General features: G+C 42.5%; 1 protein-coding gene across 2 annotated transcripts; it reads right to left on the bottom strand.

Moving 5' to 3' along the window:
* Window positions 1-527: 527 nt before the first annotated feature.
* On the bottom strand, window positions 528-21,248 carry DUSP3 (dual specificity phosphatase 3). Of its 2 annotated transcripts, XM_044999296.1 has the most exons (4): window positions 21,020-21,248; window positions 12,384-12,503; window positions 10,600-10,826; window positions 528-5,746 (listed from the first exon to the last, which is right to left on the bottom strand). In XM_044999296.1, the coding sequence occupies exons 1-4, from the start codon at window positions 21,139-21,141 to the stop codon at window positions 5,541-5,543; spliced, it is 675 nt and encodes a 224-aa protein (XP_044855231.1). In that variant the 5' UTR covers window positions 21,142-21,248; the 3' UTR covers window positions 528-5,540. The 2 variants fall into 2 exon arrangements, with proteins under 2 accessions (XP_044855231.1, XP_044855232.1); XM_044999297.1 differs by lacking the exon at window positions 12,384-12,503 and having other exon boundaries at window positions 529-5,746.
* Window positions 21,249-21,389: the final 141 nt, after the last annotated feature.

Genomic DNA, 21,389 nt, shown 5'->3' with positions numbered 1-21,389 from the left:
GGGAGGCTTGTAATGAAATTTTTAAAAGTCCTATTTTCAAACAGTTGATTCCTGGAGAGAACATTTCTGCCCAGACTGCAACAAGGGGAAGTAGAGGGAGCTTTAACAGATAACTGTCAAATCAGGGCTGCTCCAGTATCTCCAAAATGATCTATTTTTTTATTAATAAAATTTTGTGTTTAGGACAAATCCTCCCCTTTTCTGCCCTTCTGCATTTGTACAGAATGTGCCCATGAGTAACAAGTAACTTGTGGGGACTGAACCCAGATTGTATGTACATAGAACCCAGGTAACTGTGCAAATTGTTTGAGTGTTCCCTTAATGTCCATAGAAGCCATATTCTATTGAGAATCTCTCTTCAGGTGTGAGGCAGCTCCTCTCATTTGCTGTAATTATGGCCATCTGCGACATTCCCCTTGAGAACTGCTGCAACTCCATGCAGATTACACCTCAACGTTCATCATGCCAACTGCACCATATATACTTTATTGCACATTGCTAAAACATTTTTTTTGTTTGTTTTTTTGCAAAACACCACAACAAACTGTACAGAACAAACAATTTAACTCTGGTAATTTATTTTGTCACATCACAAAACATGAGCATTGTACATTTGATTTTTCTAATTGGAGTGATCTCCACATAATGGAATAAAACTCCTCTTACTGAACACCAGGAGCTCCAACCTTCCAACCAAGATAAAGGAAAAGAACCTGCTCGGTATATAACTTTGTGCCCTGTACATTTTCCTCTCTAGTACCCTGTACAGAAAGCTCTTTGGCTGTAACCCTTTTTTCCAACTCCAGTAGTACAGGAGCCTTAAAGTGTACATCAACGGAGATATGAATGGCTCATTGACAAACCTGTACAATTGCTAATCCCAGTGGATGGAAACAAAGAGCTGAGATTTTTAACAGAAAGCCAGTGCAGGTTGTGTTTGTATAGATCAGTGCCATATACGTAGATCTATAGGTATAAATCTGGATTTCTTTTTAAAGTTTGTGGGTTGTACTAACAGCTTCAACGTTACATTTAAATTCCAAATTCCAATAGAAAACACTGTATGGCAAAAGCTGCCCATTTATGTTTACAGTTGGGCTATCACAGAACCACGAGGTTACCAATTTCCAATAATAAATGCATGGAAGTTACCACCCAGGTCTGTTCTATTTTCAGTTTTACACATTGGCAGAGCCCATGACATGGATGCATGAACAAAATTATTTTAGCACAGTCAAACTAGTAAAACTCATTTTAATAAAACTGGAGAAAGTAAAATTCCTGCTGTTTGTACTCACTCCTGCATCAGGGATTTTAATTGGCCCTGACCAAGAGAGAGTTCATTGTAAATATTTAAATGACTATAAAGCATTGCCACACTCACATCTATTGCAATGGTTCCTTCTTGTTGGACGAAACATACGTGTGACAGAAGATTTTCAAGTCAAAGATTGCACAATACTCAGCATTTATATAGTGTTTTTTATCTTCAAAGCACTTTCTAACCATTAATTAACCCTCAACATCCCTGTGAGGTAGGTAAGTATTGTTTCCATTTTGTAGGAGAAAGGTGACCCGCCCAGTATCATACAATGAGTCAAAATGGAATTGGAACACAGTAGTTACTGGCTACTAGTCCTGCATTTACAGCCTACCTCTCAAACTCTGAACTAGTTTTGCAAAATGTTTGCCATTTACAGGAAACCACTTGTTCACAGTACCCAGCTGCAACGGCACCCATTCATGAACTAATTTCTGGCTGTACTATGAGTTGCTGTAGTGTGACAGGCAGAACTGTTGCAGTTCTGTTGTAAACAGCTGTGTCTTAGTTGCATGGCCAAAAGATGATGACGATAAAAAAGTACAAAAAGGTTTGTGAATATTAAAGCAAAGTCCCACACATCATCCTCTTCTCTAAATTATAAACCCTGCCCCTGTAGTAGTGAAATTCTGGGACATTTTGGTTCAGTCTGAAGCATGAGAACAGTGTTTGCAAACAACAATGATATTTTAGAGGACTCATTACCTACTGGAGTTGCTTTTTTAGTAAACAATCAAACAAACCCAAAACATTCCTGCAAAGCAAAAACCAACTGCTTTTGTTCTTGTTATATTGGGTCTGGCATGGTAGATTTACTTCCTCTGTGACAGGTTTGTATCCTGAAGAGACATCCTCTCTTCTCCAAAGCTCTAACTGTATTTACTCTGACAAAAAGCAAAGTGCTGTTATTTATAGATAAAATTTTTATCAACAAATCCAGAAGAGGCATTCTTGGTTACAGCTAAAACAGTTTAATCACTAGTCCTGCACCATGTTCCTACTTACCTATTCTTCTGTGCTTAAAAATATATTTCTCAATAGTCACGCCAGTAAAGAACACACAGCAGCAGTGGGCAGCTCCACTCCAGTTTCAGTAAAAAGGCACAGTATTTTTTGGTACTTTGTCAATTTCATATTATGATGGAAGAAATCTCTACTTTTTTCCTTTTAATAAGATCTGGCACCTACAGTCAAAGAGATGCACTAAGAAGCATAACATGATTATGGAATTAAATTTAGAACTAAGAGCTCTTCTCTGACAGCTGCAATCTGCAGAATACTGTGCAACATTAAAGGACTTAACTGAAAGAACAGATGAAAGACTGGAGGAGCACATGTGACATCACAAGTTATAATCTAACTGTACTTTTCAAGACTAAGAGCAGAACAAAGAGAATGGATAAGAAACAAGGAATCAGTTTCATGTATGAGTCAAACTACTCAGTAACTCACTCTAGGATATAATGTTTCAGAGCTTGCTTTTGGGTTAATTCCTTTCCCACAGGCATCTGTTATTCATCCTCAAAAGACACCAGATCTGCCAGGTTTGAACACTGAAGACCTGGTTCTGACCTCATTTACACTGGGGTAAATCAGATGTTATGCCACTGAAGTTAGTGACGTTACATCATTGCAAATGAACTCTGAAAAGGTCCTATAAACAGATGAAAAATATCTCCATATTTTTCTTATCTGTCTTGATTTCCAGTTCATTTTAGTCATATGCCAACAGGGAGCAGCAATCTTTCCACCTGCTTTTAGATGGCTCATGAAGACAATACAGAGCTGTGCAAATCCTATCATCACCACAAAGCAGATGGACTCTACTATTCCAACAAAAAACACTGAGATCCTTCCTGGATGTTTCTGATCACACTCCCACTAACTAAACAGATTAATCTAGGAGCATCTGTGGAGTAAAAAAATCTAATGCCTAATAATAAAATTATTTTTAGATCACTCATTGGGTTGGAGCCCTACCTTCTAAATGCCAAATCAAAGCCAAAGAGAGTGGGTGTGTGTGTACATATTGTCTATATTATGTGGATTCATATTTGCAATACAGTGATGTAGGTAAAGAGATAAAAGCTCTATTTCATCAATAGAAATAGAAAAACAGCTTTATCTGTAAACAAGATTGTAGTATGCAAAATGGAGAATGAGTAATGTAGAAAAGATAAGGCAGGTGCTCCTTTTCACCATCTTTCATAATACCAGAAAAATGGGCAACCAAGGAAATTAAAAAGCAATAGATTTAAAAATCTGATCAACAGGAAAGACTTTTACACAAACATAATTAACCTGTGAAACTCACTACTACAATATATGAAAGTCAAGGTTTTTTAAAAATCAGACATTTATACTGATAGTGAAAAGTATCCCCAAATGCATTAGATATGATAAAATTCTATAAAGGATGTAAACGCTCCTGCTTCAGGACAAATGCCAATCACTAAATGCACAGGATTCAGTAGATAGTAAGTATGTACTGAATTCCATGTGCTGATTCTTCCATAATTATCCATTATGAGGGCATTTTTCTGTGGAAGCATCTGGTACTAGCCGCTGACAAAGACAGGGTAGGGGGCTAGCTGGACTATTTGTTTGGCTATCCCTATCCTATGCAAAGAAACCGAAGCAAGCCGTTTTTGACTAGAGAAGTCACATATGGAGTCATAGGGCAAGTGACCCAACCCACATCTTTCTTGAAACCAAACTAAGTGTACGAAATATTAAAATAAAAATAGATCAGGAAATGAGACACGGTTAAAAAAATCGAACACACAAAAAGAACAACCTAGTGCTGGGCACTGTGTGCATCAATAATATAAGAGCTTTTCTTGTTCAAATGTTATCCTTTAAATACATAAAATCACACAGAAAAACTGAACAAGTATATGCAGGGTTCTGATGGCATTACCAACAATTCTGGGGGTGCACCAGTGAGGCCCTGAGTAATGTACAGCACTTTGCAAGCCTTTAAAGTTATGTTTGCACACTCAGCCAACAGACACACTGTAAACGAAGCAGCTCACACTCCAGACACTGCAGTGACTCAATGGGGCAGCGTCTAAGAGAGGCCAAGATATCAACCACTTGGAAGTAAATGTTTGCCATGCCCATGTGATGGGCAACAGGCTCATTTCTCTTTAAACACAAACAGTGCAATCCTACTTCAAGCCAGAATGTGCTGTCCCTTACAACTGCAATTAGAGTGTGTGCTTCTTGAAGGGAAAATATTTCAGTGAGGAGAAAGAGTTCAGGTTCAAGCTTTCCAGGGTCAATATAAATAATAATGAGGCTAAAGAAAAAAGAACCTGAAATTCACTAAAATCCCTCATGAGCAGCAAGTTCACATTGTGTGTGTCTTCTGTTCAGGTTCTTATACCACTCCAAGTATCAACATACCTGAGCACTCCCATTCTCTGCTCCTCACATTCGATTCTTTCCTTTGATACTGGCTCTCTATATTTTACTTTTCCCTCTACATTTTAAGATGAAAAAAATACAGCATTTTTGTTTCTACTTAATAATAAACACAAACAACAGATATACAAACTCTATTTACAAGGGTACTTGTGTTAACATCAGACTCTGGATGGCTTTACTGCCACACTCAAGCCCTGTATGTCTACTGTATTGTATATATCCATACCACACACAAAGCTATACACACTAATAGGGGTGAGTGCATCTGTGTATTTGCATATATACTTCTCTATCTTTGCAAGCTCCTATACTCAGACTTTAGGCACCTGTGAGTTTGTGAGATACACTTTTAAAAATCCAGTACTTCAATTAAAAGCAAGTGAAGGGAGGTGCGTTTCTGCTCTTGGGCACCCATGCGGCTGAGTTGCACTGGTGGGATTCAAGAACATGAAGCTTAAATAAATGACATCCAAAGTCAATGCGAAGCACGTACGTCATGGGCCCTCCAGTGGGCTCTGAAACAAACACGTGATGACAGCTGATAGGTTGTTGGAATTATCCCTCTAAAGAGCTTTCTTTAGTGCAACAACTCCTAGGAGTGATGGAGATTTGTGCTATTTTAAAGGGCAGACCCAGACATGTGGAAGATACTTTCACTAGACAAGAAGGGACTCTGCCTCCCTCACATCGCATGACCTAGCCTAGCAGTTGAAGTTTGGGTATCTAAAGCACTTCACGTGCACCCTTGGACAGTCGGGAGAGCCCCTCTGAGAAAACTCATCTCCTCGGTTTAGGGCTTCAGTTTGCCCTCCTTCACTAATCTCTCATTGAGTTGGCAGAGCTGCTTCAGGAAGCCATCATTGGGCCCAATCTCCCGCTTCTGCCGGACGGCGCTCACTGCAGACTTGACATCCATGTTCTGGCGAAGCATGAGATAAGCAATGACCAGTGTTGGGGAGCGACTGTAGCCTTCCCGGCAGTGCACAAACACCCGGCCTGTACAGAGAGAACATACAGAAAACAACAGATTATAACTGAGACTATCGTGGGAAGCGCTACAGAAACACCTTTGATGGAAGGATGAATGAACAGAGTAACGCTGGTCCTTCAGCAGCCCAATGACTGAATTTTGAATGGCTCAGCTAGAAGACAGATACTGTGTCTCTATAAGCAGCCATGCCATCATCCAGCAAACTGCAAAACAATTACACATAACAAACACCTGTACAAATTAAAGCAGAAAATATCATATTTGTTTCCAAAGAGAGAAGAATTGGACTCCTTCCATTTGCTAAGCTCCTGCAATCTTTCGGTCTAGAATAAGGTTAGCAGCCTGCAGGACTCCCTAACTTCATTTTCTGCAGAAGGACCAATGTGGTAGAGAAATTAAAACCACAGAATTAAAAGTATGCAAGACTTCATATGCATGGGATAAACAGACACTTGGTTGTTGTTTGGATACAACACATTTCACAAAGCAAGATACACATCCTTTACGCTGTAATCCTAGCACTTCCTATGTCTCTACCTCAGTTACACCTTCCTCTGCTACTGCCAGGTCTCTGCTTCTGAAGTCACATTAGCATGTAAGCGCTCTCGTTTTAGAGAAGCTGCTCATTCAGCATACAGGATACAAATGAAAGTGCTGACAATGCAGCACCAATAGCCAGCAGAACCCAGTTAGAAAACATACCTGCACCAAGAGCAAACAGAATGCGGCCAGCTGACTGATACAGGATTCTGAATGCTATTACTCCAGCTGTTTGTGGTGAATGAGCTGTAGATAAATAACCAATAAGAAATGAAATAAAATATCACCACCATTCTCCCTGTTTGAAATCTGGCCCAAGCTGGTTTGCTGTCATGTGACTACTCACTGGCCCATGTTTCCAAAGACAGAACCTCTCCCTAAACACAGGGGAGATGCTGACCCCAACAAACCCACTGTAGAGGCAAGAGGACAGAGGAGTCATTTCTCTCATGAACGCCAGTTTACTGTGAACTGCAGCAGAGAAAAGGCTCTTAGCATATTTGCCTTGGGCTATTGAGATCCTTGAGAGAATTTTTTAGGAACATCAGCATTACAACCTTTGTGTTAATTTAATGGCTGATCTCCCAACCACTCTCCTTTATGTCTATAATATTTATTAATGGAACTTGGTGCCACTTCCCTTTCCATCTTTGCTCATCATTGCAGTATTGGAGAAAAGTTATCACTATCACTACAGGAATGAAGGAGAGGCTGGTGACCTTTCTGAAAAAGGAAGGGGAGTGAAGCCAATGAACTCCTGGCACTACCATACAATACAAATAATTTTAACAATGGATTTATTTAATAACTGGAATGGACCTTTAGCCTAGCTAAAAGTCTATTACCTTTTGCATAATAACTAGACAGGCAGGTCAGAAGTGGCATAACAGCACCTGAGACTTAAGGAGCCCTATCGGAATTAACAAGGGCACTGACAAATCACTGAAAATTCAGAGTAATTTTGTCACTATTATCCACATTTCTGTGAGCACCATCCAAATTGAGCAGGTGTAGCAGGACTTCCGTGCCTCTACTACAGTTCACCCCAACTGCCTGGACCTCCTAAACTCTCCTTCCCAGGGCAGGCCTGTTTCCCTGGCTCACAACACTACTAGGAAGAGGTAAGTTCTTGCTTTTGGAATTCATCAGATTGCCCAAACTGTAGGTTGCCAATCCCCTAACCCCCTCCCAAAAAAAGAAAAATATGCCAAAGGCAGATCCCCCTGGACATCCTAGAAAGAGTTCTCTCTCCCCCTCTGCAAAAGACTTTTCAGCTGTTCAGATGTGGGCTGAGAAAGTCATTGGGAGCATGTGAAGAAATATAAGGTAAGTAGAAATAATGAGCTGACGAGAAGCACAAGCTGAACTACTGCACTCTGGACGTCTAAGATTTCAGTACAGAGGAGGCCCATGTTACAAGCTTTGCTTTGCAGCAAGTCTTCCTGGGACTCTGTGGAACAGCAAGGTATCTAATATTATACCAGAACTTCCATTTGAAAATGTTTAAGATAATTTGGTGCAGCAGAAATTCCAGGGGGCACATACCATAATCAGATAATCCATCTGAAGTCAGAGTTCTCAGAACTAAAAATCTCATGACTCAGGCGTTGTTTCTTTTACCCAAGCAGCAGTCGGTTTATTCAAACCAGAGACAGCTTTTATCTACTGTTCTGATACTCTGACCAGTGACAGTGTTTGGAACCAGCATGGGAAATTGTCACCCTTTCCCTCTCTCTTTAATAGAGTCCCAAAGAAATGTTTAATCAGAGGAGCTGCTACACCAATTCCCAGTTACCATTTCTACTTGTTCAGAAACACTGGAGCTACTACAATACCTTCTGCAGAGTCTTTTGGATTACTCAGCACTCAACTTGCTTTATACCTTCAAAGCACTGAACAAACTTACAATTTCACTCATACGAAGGGCTGTAACATTCAACTCTGGAGTAGATTAACCCTGCCCTCTGTACAAGCACTGCGGCCTTGGTAAAGTCTATAATCTTCTCCTGATAAGGAAATTGTACAGATGGCCCAAATTCACGTCTGTCTAGAGGCCGTCTCAATTGGTGTAATTTATACCTTCTGCTGTACCACCCCCGTTATGTGTATATTACAGAATCTTGGACTGTGTGATTTACACCAAATCCTACATGCCATTCTCCAAATTTAGCCCATAAAAGAGTAAGCTGATACATCTCACGTCACATCTGGCCCCATGATGAGTAAAGCAATGAGCAGGGCATTCTAAGGGCACGTACAGTCAAGACAGCTACCCTCCCTCCTCCTCCTTAGTTACGAACTCACTTTCCTTGCACGGTTCACTAGGAGCCGACTGGGTCATTGTTGGGTTTTTATTACTGTTAAAATGGGGGCCTTGAAAAAAACCAAACCTTGAATTCCCTATGATTTCTGCCTGTCGTGTAACCTCTTCAGACTCCCCTGCTATCGTTTCCACCTCAGTTACATATGAAGGAGACCCCAGAGGAGAAAGAAGCAGCACCGAGTCAGTTGTGTTAAAACATCTGAAAATGTCAGTGGTTTCCTGACACACATAAAACCTGCTGCCTTCGAGCTGGAGTTTTTGGTCCTTATCTGCTGTCCTACTTTCTGAGCATTCATGCTACATCTAAAGATGACCAAGTAAACAACAGAGGAAGAATTAATCAAATCCTAAAAGGTTTGCCTGTTTTGGTGAATGGGGTGCAGACAGAAAATGATGTTCAATGTAGAAAACTGTTAATTAATCTGTGAGAAAGGACCCAATTGGGAAAATACTGGTATGACTCCTCATTTCCAGCTGAGGGAAACAGAATAGAATTTGCCGGGGAAAAAGAGATTAAATAAAAAGCATTGAACACAGCAGAATTAGATTTTTTCAAAAAACAACTTTTATTGCAAAAAAGTCAGCAAAATAAATGGAATACCTTCCTAATATCACTATTCAATGTAGGCAACTGCTGTAGCTGCCACATGGAGGGGTAAAAAACCCCAAGGATATTCCCTCTGAGCCTTGTGCAAATAGAGCTGTTGACAGAGGAAACAGCTGCTCAGAATGGACTGATGGATGAAACCTATGGATCATAATTTAACTGATTTTAGCTGCATTTGTTTCAAGAGAGTGTGAAAACTTATGCCCACTGTCAGGATATTGAATAAAGAAAAAGCCATGCTCAAATGCACGGGGGCTTATGATGCAATAATAAAATACTCTTTTAAAAAAGGGAGACTTCCTTCACAATCATATAAAATATAATATACCCTCTACCCCTGCTAAGTGAGCTCCTAACATAAGAACAGCCATACTGGGTCAGATCAAAGGTCCATACAGCCCAGTATCCTGTCTACCGACAGTGGCCAATGTCAGGTGTTCCAGAGGGAGTGAACGGAACAGGTAATGATCAAGTGATCTCTCTCCTGCCATCCATGTCCACCCTCTGACAAACAGACAAATCCTAATCCTAACCACTGAGAGAGTGGGGTTTAGATACTCACAAACAATAGGGGCCAGGTATTTAAAGATATTTAGATGCCTAGTGGGATTTTCAAAAATACATAGGTGCCCTATGACAGGGGTAATCAATTATTTTTTGTCAAGATCCAAATTTCTTGGTCAAGGTATACTCAATGTCCAGACTCCAGAGAAATTAATATAAAAACAACAACAATAACGATAACAAGTAAATAAAAAGATTTTGTGGTCTGTTCCAAAGCATCTTGTGGTGCAGATTTGGCCTGCAGTCCACCTATTGACTACCTCTACCCTATGCTAAGAAATTATCCACTCTTGCATGTGTTATTTGCATTTAATCTGCATCTCTAATATTAGCTTGTGTTGCAAGCTGAGTGTTGCATTTTACAATGTCCTTCCTGACTCTGATTTATGATTTTTACTGTCTTGAATTAGTGTTTGGGTCCTGCGTTACTTTCCAGATTTTCCATTCTGATCCACTAATATGTTCAGGAAATATTAAAGCCTCTCTTCCTAGCATAGCATTTCCAATATGATTTTTCCTTGACACTTTCATTGCTAAGATGCACCAGCTGTTTTACTCTCCCCAAATTACCCACTGCTATGGCAGTTTTCCATTGTTTCATACATTGAGGGGCTCTGTTCACAGACAGCAAATTCTACATTGTATATTCAAGTGCCCTAAACTCCTCACCAAGAAGTCTAAGTCCTGATCTGAATGCTTTGGTTTCTGTTCCACTGAAAAACTGAGGAAAGAAAAAAGGAATATTTCAAACCATGAAACAAATGGCCAGTAAATTCACATACTGGCTAGAAAACAGGGCAGAGAAACTCTTGGAGATGCCTTACCATCTTTCTGGGACAGCGCACTGTCAATAAAGTCAGCTGCCTCCTCAAAATAGCGACTGAGGTTAAATTCTTGGGTGTCATTAGCTTTAATGCCATGGTAGGTGATGCCTGTGCCTTCGTAGAACTCTGCATTAGTGTTCACATGCATGAAGGATTTTCCCTCTGCTGCATTCAGGATGTGGGTTATGCCCAGGCGCTGCAACCTCATGATATTCTTGGCTATGAACCTGGAAAGTAAGAAGTATCAAGAAAACAATTGGGGCTTAGCAAATCACATAAAAAGAGGCCAAACACTCAGTATTTTCAAGTGCCCTCAGAATCTATAACAAAGCCCCCTGCTGCCCACAGAATTACAGAAATGTAGGACTGAATGGATCATCTAGTGCAGTCCCCTGCACTGAGGCAGGACTCGGTATTACCTAGACCATTCCCGAGAGGTGTTTGTGGAATCTCCATCATTGAAAATTTTTAAGAACAGGTTAGACAACCTCCCTTGGTAATTTGTTCCAGTGCTTAACTACTCAAGTTAGAAAGTTTTTCCTAATGTCCAATCTAAATCTTCTTTGCTGCAATTTAAGATTACTTCTTGTCCTGTCCTCAGCGGTTAAGGAGAATTAATTTATCACCCTCCTCTTTATAACACATTGATTGTTATCACCTTTTTATCTTCTAGGTGCTTACAAACTGATGGTTTGATTCTTTGCTCCATTATCCTTTCCAGATACCGAAGTGAAGCTGACTGGTCTGTAATTCCCTGGGTTGTCCTTATTCTCCTTTTTTATAGCTAGGTACTAGATTTGCCCCTTCCCATCCTCCACAAGTTCTCAAGGATATTGCTACTCCGGTCCCTGTTATTTCATTAGCTGTCCCCTGGCTTGGACACTTGGCTTCCAGGTCCTGTGGATCCTCCCCTTAGGCTGCGGGGAGGTCCTTTAGCAGTGGGCTTGGATCCCAATAGGATAGTTACTCAACACTGCACTCACCAGTGAGCCTCCTACAGATTTTTATCTCAAAAGTTTATCATATTTTTAGCCTGTTCACACAGGCTGTAGTCACATATGTACTGCGAGCTACCATGGTCACCACCGGTGACTGAACCCTGTCTTCCTTGGCAGAGGGTGAGTAGAGAATATCTGGGACCCCAGAGGCTGTCAATACCTTCTGCGACAAGAGGAATCCACCACTCTCTCTAAAATATGTAAGTCTGAGCAGTACTAAGAAACCATCATGGATGTTATGAAGGAGGCCTTGCAAGTCACTGCTCCTTGTTTAGCCTTTTTCTACACAAGATAATCGAGAAACAGTTAAAAACAGCCTACAGCACCAGCTGCCAGCATCCTGGATCCCCCTGCCAGGCTTCAGGCCAGGACACAGTACAGAGATAGAACATGTTGCTCTAGGGCTAAGGTGGGGAACCTACGGTCCATGGGTTGGATCCGCCCTGTTGCTTAATTTCATGCGGCCTGCGGCAAGTCTCAGTGCCCTCCCCTCATACCCCCGTGTGGGGCTGGAGCCACGAGTGCTGGCTTGCTCCACTGTGGGGGGAAGCCTCGGGTGGGTAAGTTGAATGTTTTATATTTCTCTCTCTAAAAAAACCCCTAAATTAAGTTGCTTTTTACTTGCATGTGGCCTGCGATTGATTTTTTTATGTGGGTCAATGGCCCGTGATAGAAAAAAGGTTCCCCACCCCTGCTCTAGTGGATGGCCCACAGGCAAGGGAATTCCATTCACACTCATCCTCTCTGGCATCTGATACTGTTGATTGCCAAATACCCTCGACCTACCTCCAAGAACATGCAGGGGTGAATGAAAACACCTTGAAATGGCTTAGGTCCTTCCTCTTAGACTGAACAAACTCAGGGGGTTGTTCTGGGTAATTGTTCCTCCACCTCCAAAGACCTCGCCTACAGAATCACAAGAAGTTCAATCCTTGCTCCGTATTATTCAATATCCATGAAGCTACTGAGAGCTGGTGTGACAACACGTGCTGCAGTGCCAGTATTAAACAGCTAGCTCCCTGCTCTCAGTCTCAGCTGAAATCAGCATCTGGCAAAAGATGAACCCAAGCAAAAGGGAGGCTATAACTTTAGAAAAAGGAAAAATTATGAAGTATTTGCCTCATTGTCCATACATTGTAAAAGTTGGCCCACAGCTTACAGGTCCCTTCAGACTCCTCAATTCTATCAGATACACCTTTACCCCAATATAACGCTGTCCTCGGGAGCCAAAAAAATCTCACCGCGTTATAGGTGAAACCGCGTTATATCAAACTTGCTTTGATCTGCCGAAGTGTGCAGCCCCACCCCCCACAAGCGCTGTTTTACCATGTTATATCCGAATTCGTGTTATATCGGGGTAGAGGTGTACCAAAAAACCCATGGTGGCCAGAAAAAACCCCTAACAACCCCCAAAACAAAAAAACATTTCCATCTGCAACTGGCCAGAAGACTGCACTCCTCCTATCGGGTACAGACCTGGGCATGATGATAAATGTGTTCATGCCCTCCAGGCTTGATTATCACAATGCATTAAATGTAGGAATGAAGACACATGACCTAAAAAAACTCCGGTTGGTACAAATGGCAAAAGCCGATCTGCATAGCAACACAGGCAACCATGAATCTATCACAACAGTGCTCTGCTCTCTGCATTAGAATTTATATTCAGAATAGGCAAAGTAGTTCAAAGGAAACAGAAACCACCAGCATCCTCCATCCCAAATCTTCACCTGCTTTTGGAAACAAAATCAAACCAAACTTTCAGGGGTCTGAACCTTTCAGAGAACTCCCCTACTCACCTGCCCCATTTGTATACATTCATTTTTCCAGGATTGGAACCAGAAGAGCTGAACTACGGTGAAAAATCAGCTTTCACCATGTTTCCAGCTGGATCTGGAAGCACAAATCTTATGGGAAAGCTGCTTCTCTCAAGAGCTCCAACCCCATTTAGCAGACTCAAGAGATTTTAATAGTGGTTGAGCTTTAGATAAGCATATGTGCTGTATATTTTTTGATGGGTTTCTAAGTTTTGGCAAGGTGCCCACAGCTTTTGGATGGACGCCTTTTTATTAGAAATCTAAATATATAAATAAAATCTGAATTAGTAAATTGTATCCAAACTGAACCCACACTCTGGACTTGGAGGTTCTGCAGAAATTAGCTCACAGTTACCACATAACAAAATGTTAGAGAATGAACATATAAACCTTCTCCATTTCCCCTGTGACTGTTCCCCTTTTTCAGTATGAGTGCACACTGCAGACAAATCCTCATGTATGAGCAAATTTTCTACATGTTCTGCCATGTGTACCCAATAATCATGGCAATGCGCCAAATCATTTTAAGGACTTTCATCTATTAGCCAAACAAAAGTTGGCTAATTTTCTGTCTGGCAGGATAACAGCTGTGCCAGGGGATGAGCCTCAATGCCAGGGGAATTCTACTTGGAACAGAACAGTAAATGCTATAAAAACAAGGCCAAAAGGAAAAACGTTCATTCTGTAGTGTATGCCTTGTCCTTTCTTCTCATATCTGACATTTGTATTGATGGAAGTCCTTTGGGTTTTGAAGGAATAAGAGAGCTTTAAGGACAGTAGGAACTCCTGTGTCTGGGAACCACAGACTAGGTCATCAATAACACTAGAGACTGGTCTCTATTCCTTACACAGTAAATGAGTTTCATAGAGTTATACCTAAGGTTCTTATCCAGTACACTTAGTGGAAGCACAGAGCAAAGCTTGGCCTCTGCTTATTGTAGAACAAATAATTCCATTTTCAAACAGTCCCAGAAAATCCCACTTCTTACATTTCAGTTTCATTGTATCACCCTCAAACATTGGCTCCTGAGAAACAGAGCAAGGAGATGGTCTCTGGGAAAGGAAAGCAGGATCGGCTGCTTTTCCCCTAAGAAGCTCATGGAATCTTATCTGCTCTGAATATAGAACTCTCCCCATTCTGCCCCTGTAATATTAGTACAGCTGTTACCCGAGTGTGTCTTTCTTCCTACCACAGATCACTTTTAACCTTCCATAAAATTCCAGTCCTAAAGACACATATGGCAGCTGTTAATGGTAAATAGTCTTAAGTAAGACTAAAAAAACAGGAGTACTTGTGGCACCTTAAAGACTAACAAATTTATTTTAGCATGAGCTTTCGTGAGCTAAAGCTCACTTCTTCGGATGCATAAGTAAGACTGTAATGCAACATCACTCATGCAGCCAGCCAGCGCAACAAATAAAGAGTTATAGTTCAAGCCTTGCTACAAGACAGAATTCACTAATAATTTCTCCATTCTGCCTACCAGTATCCTCAGTGACAGCACAACTCAATTCTTACTGGGATATTCAAACACGTCAATTTTCTTTTCAACACCTCTACCAACAACTTAATCATGTGAGCAAGACACCAACAAAAGATTAAGTGCCCTATAATTAGTGGGCAGCCATTAGCAACTCATTTATCTATTGCTGTGGGATGACAGGCCCAAATACATGCACTTCCTACATACGACAAATGCAGGCTAAACTGAAGTGTACTTCCAGTTCCTCATGAAGGAACAAGTACTTTCTAAAATTCCCCCACTCAGATGGGCACCATGAACCAGACTCAGATTTCCTTAGCAAGATCTTACCACCAAATATATATTCTGGAGATGTGGCTTGAGGTGCTTATAGGTTTCCAAAACAGTTTGAAATACAACAGAGTTTCTCTGCCAGCAGGGCAGAAGTGATGCTGTTACATATGCAAGATTTGCTTGCTTTTTGACAGAACAGCTATTTTCACAGGACACAGATTTCTGCAGTAAAAAAGGAAAGGAAGAAAAAAAAAAAAGATAAATGGCCCATGTCAGCACAGGGCCAGATGAGGGGGAAATGCAAACACACAAACCAATAGGCTGAAGAGTGTTCTGTGCATTTACTTTTTTATGCCATAACATCCCAGTGTCTGCTCCCAGCCTGACTCTGAGTGTGTTACTCTTTAAAATGCTTTGGATACATTTGAGAATTGTGTATTAAGATTATTGACTGCAGCTCACTGCAAGTAAAAAAAACCCCTAACATCTAGATGCCTGCAAATCTGCAGATATCTGCTTTATAGCCATCCACGAACCATGTTTGCTGATCTTGGACGGATGCAGATACAAATTTTGTATCTGCACAGGGCTCTAATCACATCCACATTAATATCCTGTAGCCTTAAGATACAGGAAGTCTGGCTCTCACACATTAATACAGGCATTGGGAAAGCCTTAAACATGCCCTGTTCTTTTGTAATGCTATTCAGATAGGAATTTATGATTCATTGGTACTAGATAGTCAGAAACAATTATTTTCTGTGACGTACTTCCTGGAGATGCAATTCAAAACAGTGTTAACATGAGGAAAACGTTGAAATTTGTTCAATAGATTGAGGATGATCTAGAAAAATTCCATAATCACAGAAGCTGGTTTAGATTTCATGCTGTATTTTGAATTATTCTGCTGCATTATTATCTGAAAAATATATAATTGTACTGGTCAGTGACCTGTGAATAGTGTTTACCCTTTGCTTTGAGCCTCTGTTTTGAGGAACTGGTCCTGCCTGAATGGTCAGGACTGTCTGGACATGCTTTTTAGTTATTATCCTTTGCTGTTTTATCTTTGTGTTTTCATCAATTATTTCCTTCATCTATTATATTCGAGGTCTGTTCAGGCCTAATTTTAAAGCCCGACCTGAACTCAACTAGACCCACAGCCCACCCAAACATGACCCAAGCCCGAGAGTGTTGAGTCATCTCATTTTCAGACCCAGCCCAAGCCCAGCTCGATACTTCCCCCCAAACCTGTATTAGCGCTGCTCTTTGGAGCTCAGTCTGGTGGGGGCTTTCCGCTCACATGCCTGCAATCTGTCTTTGGCCACCGCATGCCCATAAGGTCAGTGCAGCCGCAGATGTGTGACCCCTCCAACTGGCCACTGCCGCCTCACTGGACTGTGTGTGCTGCAGAGGGAATGGCACTGCAACTCGTCAGCCCCTCACACCACAGTGCAGCAAAGAGATGGGGGCCCGCAGGAGTGGGACACGCAGCTGCCACCGCATAGACCCGGCAGGCAAAAGAAGGTCATCAGAGATTACTTGACCCAAGCCAGGGAGTGGTGGGTTGTTTTCAGACTCAATCAGACCTGAACTCAACATTTGCTGGGTTCAGGTACGGTTGCAAGACTCCATATTATATGGAAAATTTAGTGCTTTGGCACTAAGTCACTCAACAGAGGGATTGTTCATATTGCACTGTCTATGTTCCAATTTAATCTCACCTTTCTGAATTTCTGAGCTAAGTGAGATCCCTGAATATTCTAACACCACTCCCGTTTTTAGCTCTGGATGATTCATTCACAAGAAAAAACAGTGATACCACGATGTGAAATAGTCCAGTAGGTTTCAATCAAAAGTTTATTCTGAATCCAGCTTAGATATTTTCATTCATCTGTTAGAATCCAGCTGCTCACATGCCAGTCACTGGGCTTGTGATTTCCCTGTGTTTGAAACCCTGCAGGGATGTGTCTGCTCTAGGAAAAAATATTTTTGTAAGTGCTCCAACTGGGCAGTGATAAATCAGGCCCTCTATCCCAAAAAGGAAGTGATCCATCCAGATCAGAGATGATGTTTCAGTGTCAGAGCAAATAATCAAGTCACTTCATTCTTCTTGGCAAGACATTTGCCATACAGGTGAGTCTCATCTTACACGCATTTAACATGCACGAATTCAGCTTTGCGCAGTAGGCAAAAACAAAAAAAAACAAAAAAAGAGAAAAATAACAATTTAAATACTGTACCTATAGTGCGGGTGATTCCGCCCGCCATTACACTCAATGTAATTATGACTGTATGTGATTTTCGCTTTGTGCGCTGACAGCGGAACGTAACCCCAGCATAAGATGAGACTCACCAGTACTGCTGTCTAGCACTATCTTGCTGCAATGTTTGCAAAGTACCTTTGACAACAGCTCAGGAGGGAACAGGAGACAAGAATTACATGAGGGCCAAAAGCAAGATGCAAACCATTCATGCCATCTCAATTCACACAGACTGTCAGTGCACCACTACTTAGCTAGATTTTTTTTACATTTGTTACTTAGTAAAAATGAAGACTCAAATGGTTCTATTGTAATGTAAGATATGACTCAAAATTTCTTCATATGGACTTGCTACACAACCTGAACTGTTAGAATTAGAACAATTGTATAACAGAACATTTTAGCAGGACATAGTTTGTATGAGCTATTGTGGTTGACTTAATAAGTTAAATAGACACTAGACCAGAAAGTTACTTTGGGGTAAGATTTTATCAAATTAATTGGAGATCTGATCTTTCAGTTCCACAACCAGAATAAATAACTGTTTTCATTTGTCAACACATTCACACCGTTCTGACATTCTGTACTGCTACATAAGAGCAATACAAAACGTACACAGAAATCACGCTATACCATAGTCCTCCACAGTTACTTTCCTGAATGATTTAATAGATTTTGAACAGAGACTTTAATGATAAGGCAGACATTAAAAAAGAGAATGTCTGTATAAATGCAATGTCATTAGCTTGTACTAACTCCCAGAATCCCCAATTCTACTGTGAAGATTCACATGTTTGGATAAGGGCTTGTACCATCCTCAACCAAGCATTACCTTTTGTTTGAACCTGCAGTGAAGTCATAATCCTAGCTTTGTGATATCACAACATGTTGCTATGGAAATTATGAAATCCCCATTTAAAGGGAAGTATCTTCAGTCTCTCTTCCCCCCCACCCCCAATTTCTGATCTGCACTATCCACCGGTCCAAGTGTATATACAGCACAGATTTAAAAATGCAAACAAAATTTTTACATTTTAAGACTCTTCCCAAAGAGACAAGGTGTATGAGGTAGTATCTTTTACTGGACCGACTTCTGTTGGTGAGAGAGATAAGCTTTTGAGCTACACAGAGCTCTTCTTCTGTCTGGGAAAGGGCTCTGGGTGTCACAGCTAAATACAAGATCAAACAGCACATATTCTCACTACTTATGCTAGACTACAGGACCATTCAAGGTGAAGTGGTCCATTAGCACCCTGTAGTCAAAGGACAAAAAGAAGGGGGGTTAGTGGGTTGCAGATTGTTGAAATAAGCAATAAATCCAGAGTCTTTATTTAATGAAATATGGCTTATTTCAACAATCTGTAACCCACTAACCCCCCTCCTTTTTGTTCTATGACTACAGGGGTGTTAACAGGTCACTTCCCCTAGAATATGTGCTAAGGGACTATCCAATCTGTTTGATCTTGTATTTAGCTGTGACACTCTGGGTATGTCTACACTACGGGATTATTCCGATTTTACAGAAACCGGTTTTTTAAAACAGATTATATAAAGTCGAGTGCACGCGGCCACACTAAGCACATTAATTCAGTGGTGTGCGTCCATGTACCGAGGCTAGCGTCGATTTCCAGAGCAGTGCACTGTGGGTAGCTATCCCGTAGCTATCCCATAGTTCCCGCAGTCTCCCCCGCCCATTGGAATTCTGGGTTGAGATCCCAATGCATGATGGGGCAAAAACAGTGTCGCTGGTGATTCTGGGTAAATGTCGTCACTCAATCCTTCCTCCATGAAAGCAACGGCAGACAATCATTTTGTGCCCTTTTTCACCTGGATTGCCCTGGCAGACGCCACAGCATGGCAACCATGGAGCCTGTTTTGCCTTTTGTCACTGTCACTGTATGTGTACTGGATGCTGCTGACAGAGGCAGTACTGCAGTGCTACACAGCAGCATTTATTTGCCTTTGCAAGGTAGCAGAGACGATTACCATCCCTATTGCACCATCTGCCATTGTAAATTGGCGATGAGATGATGGTTATCAGTCATTTTGCACCGTTTGCATTTGGAAATTGGCGATGATGGTTATCAATCCTTTTGTACCGTCTGCTGCTGTCATGGGTGCTCCTGGCTGGCCTCGCTGAGGTCGGCCGGGGGCACATGGACAAAAATGGGAATGACTCCCTGGGTCATTCCTTTCTTTCTGTTTTGTGTAAAAATAGAGTCAATCCTGCCTAGAATATGGGGCAAGTGTACTAGAGAACCAGTAGAGAGCCAGGGGATGTTGTGAAGGCCAAAAGTGTACCTAGGTTAAACAAAGAATTAGATAAATTTGTGGCGGATATGTCCATCAATGGTTATTAGCTACGATGGGCAGGGACACAACCCCATGTTCTTGGTGCTCCTAAGCCTCTGATTGCTAGAAGCTAGGAATGGACAACAGCGGATGGGGCATCTGAAATTGCCCTGTTCTGTTCATTCCCCCTGGAGCATATGCCACCAGCCACTGTCAGAATATAGGATAGTGGGCTAGATGGACCATTGGTCTGATCCAGTATGGCCATTCTTATGTTCTTATGGACAAAGGCAGAGCTTATTTTGTGTTTAGGATAAAGGTGGAGGTCCTAGATTTATTTTTATTTGTATTATGTTAGCACCTACAGCCCCACCTTTTGCTACCAAGAGACAGTCCACGCCCCCAAAATCTTAAGTCTAAACAGATAAGACAAAGGTTGAGATGGGAAACCGAGGCACAGAGCAATGTAGTGACTTTCCCAAGGTCTCTCAGTAGGTCAGAAGCAGAGCAGAGAATAGAACCCACAGTCTGGGTGGAGAGAATGTAAAGACCTTACAGCTGAGAACAGGAACAGCCCCAGGCATTTTGCCAGACAGGGTGGAGAATGTTGTTGGCAACCTAACCTACCCCCAAGCAGCTGAAGAATTAAAAAAGAAAGAAAGAAGAGGAGCAGACATCTCCTGGGCACATAACACATTCTCCGGAATATGTGCTCCCATTTCTGTGGCAGTGTCTGCTGTGGCGTACAGGGCTGTAGAACTTGGACTGCAACCCTCAGGACAGCTGCGGGGGGGAGGGGGTGTAAAGGGTCGTGCTGACAGAGTCACATTCAGGGCTGAGCTTGGTGAGCCAGATTTCTCATCCATTTTTAGCCCACTCTTGAATCAGCTGTGACAGCTTTTATTTTAACATGCCCCAGTTCTGGGGCGTCAGTGGGCTACCAGAACCCTTTAGCAAACACCCCTGCAGCTCTGAACTCTCTCCCACCCGACCCTAACTTCAACCTAGGCCCTCCCAGGATCCTTTACCATGAACGTCCCAGGGCCACATAACCCGAACCCACAGACCTCCTAGGCCCCTGGCCCCACCCGAGTTCTCACACAAATATTCGGATCGTGGATTGGGAGCCGGACTCCCTGGGTCACCAGCAACCCAGCTTCCCCCACACCCTGGGCTTATGCGGCCTCCGCCCCCGCCAGGCCCCCGCTCTCAGATCGGGCCGGCGTGAGCCGTTCCCAGCTGTGCTGGCTCGGGAGGGCACTGCCTGGGCCGCAGCCTCCCGCCCCCGGACTCACGCGTTCCCCACGTGGATGCGGGGCGCCACCTCGTTGCTGTGCGCGCTGGGCAGGCTGTAGCAGCCGCTGCCGTTAGCCAGCAGCTCGTTCAGCTCCTCCACCGAGATCTGACAGTCGGACATGGCCAGAGCTGGGCCGCTCCCTGCAGCCCCCACGCGTGCTCCGCAGCTCCAGGCAGGGCCTCGCTTCTCCGCCCGCACGAGCGCCGGGCTGAGCCTGATGGGAGGGGCTGGGAGGGATCAGCTGGTTCTGCCAGCAGCCGGGCACAGGCGGGTCACTTGGAGCGTGCCAGCTGCGCGCCCTGCAGGGGCGATTCTCCTTGCCCCGCTGCCCCCCGTCCCGGAGAACCGCGCCTCCCCGCTGTCCCTCC

This window comes from Mauremys mutica, chromosome 25, assembly GCF_020497125.1.
Source record: "Mauremys mutica isolate MM-2020 ecotype Southern chromosome 25, ASM2049712v1, whole genome shotgun sequence".
NCBI classification, from domain to species: Eukaryota; Metazoa; Chordata; order Testudines; family Geoemydidae; genus Mauremys; species Mauremys mutica.
This window is presented reverse-complemented; position numbering and strand designations above follow the sequence as displayed.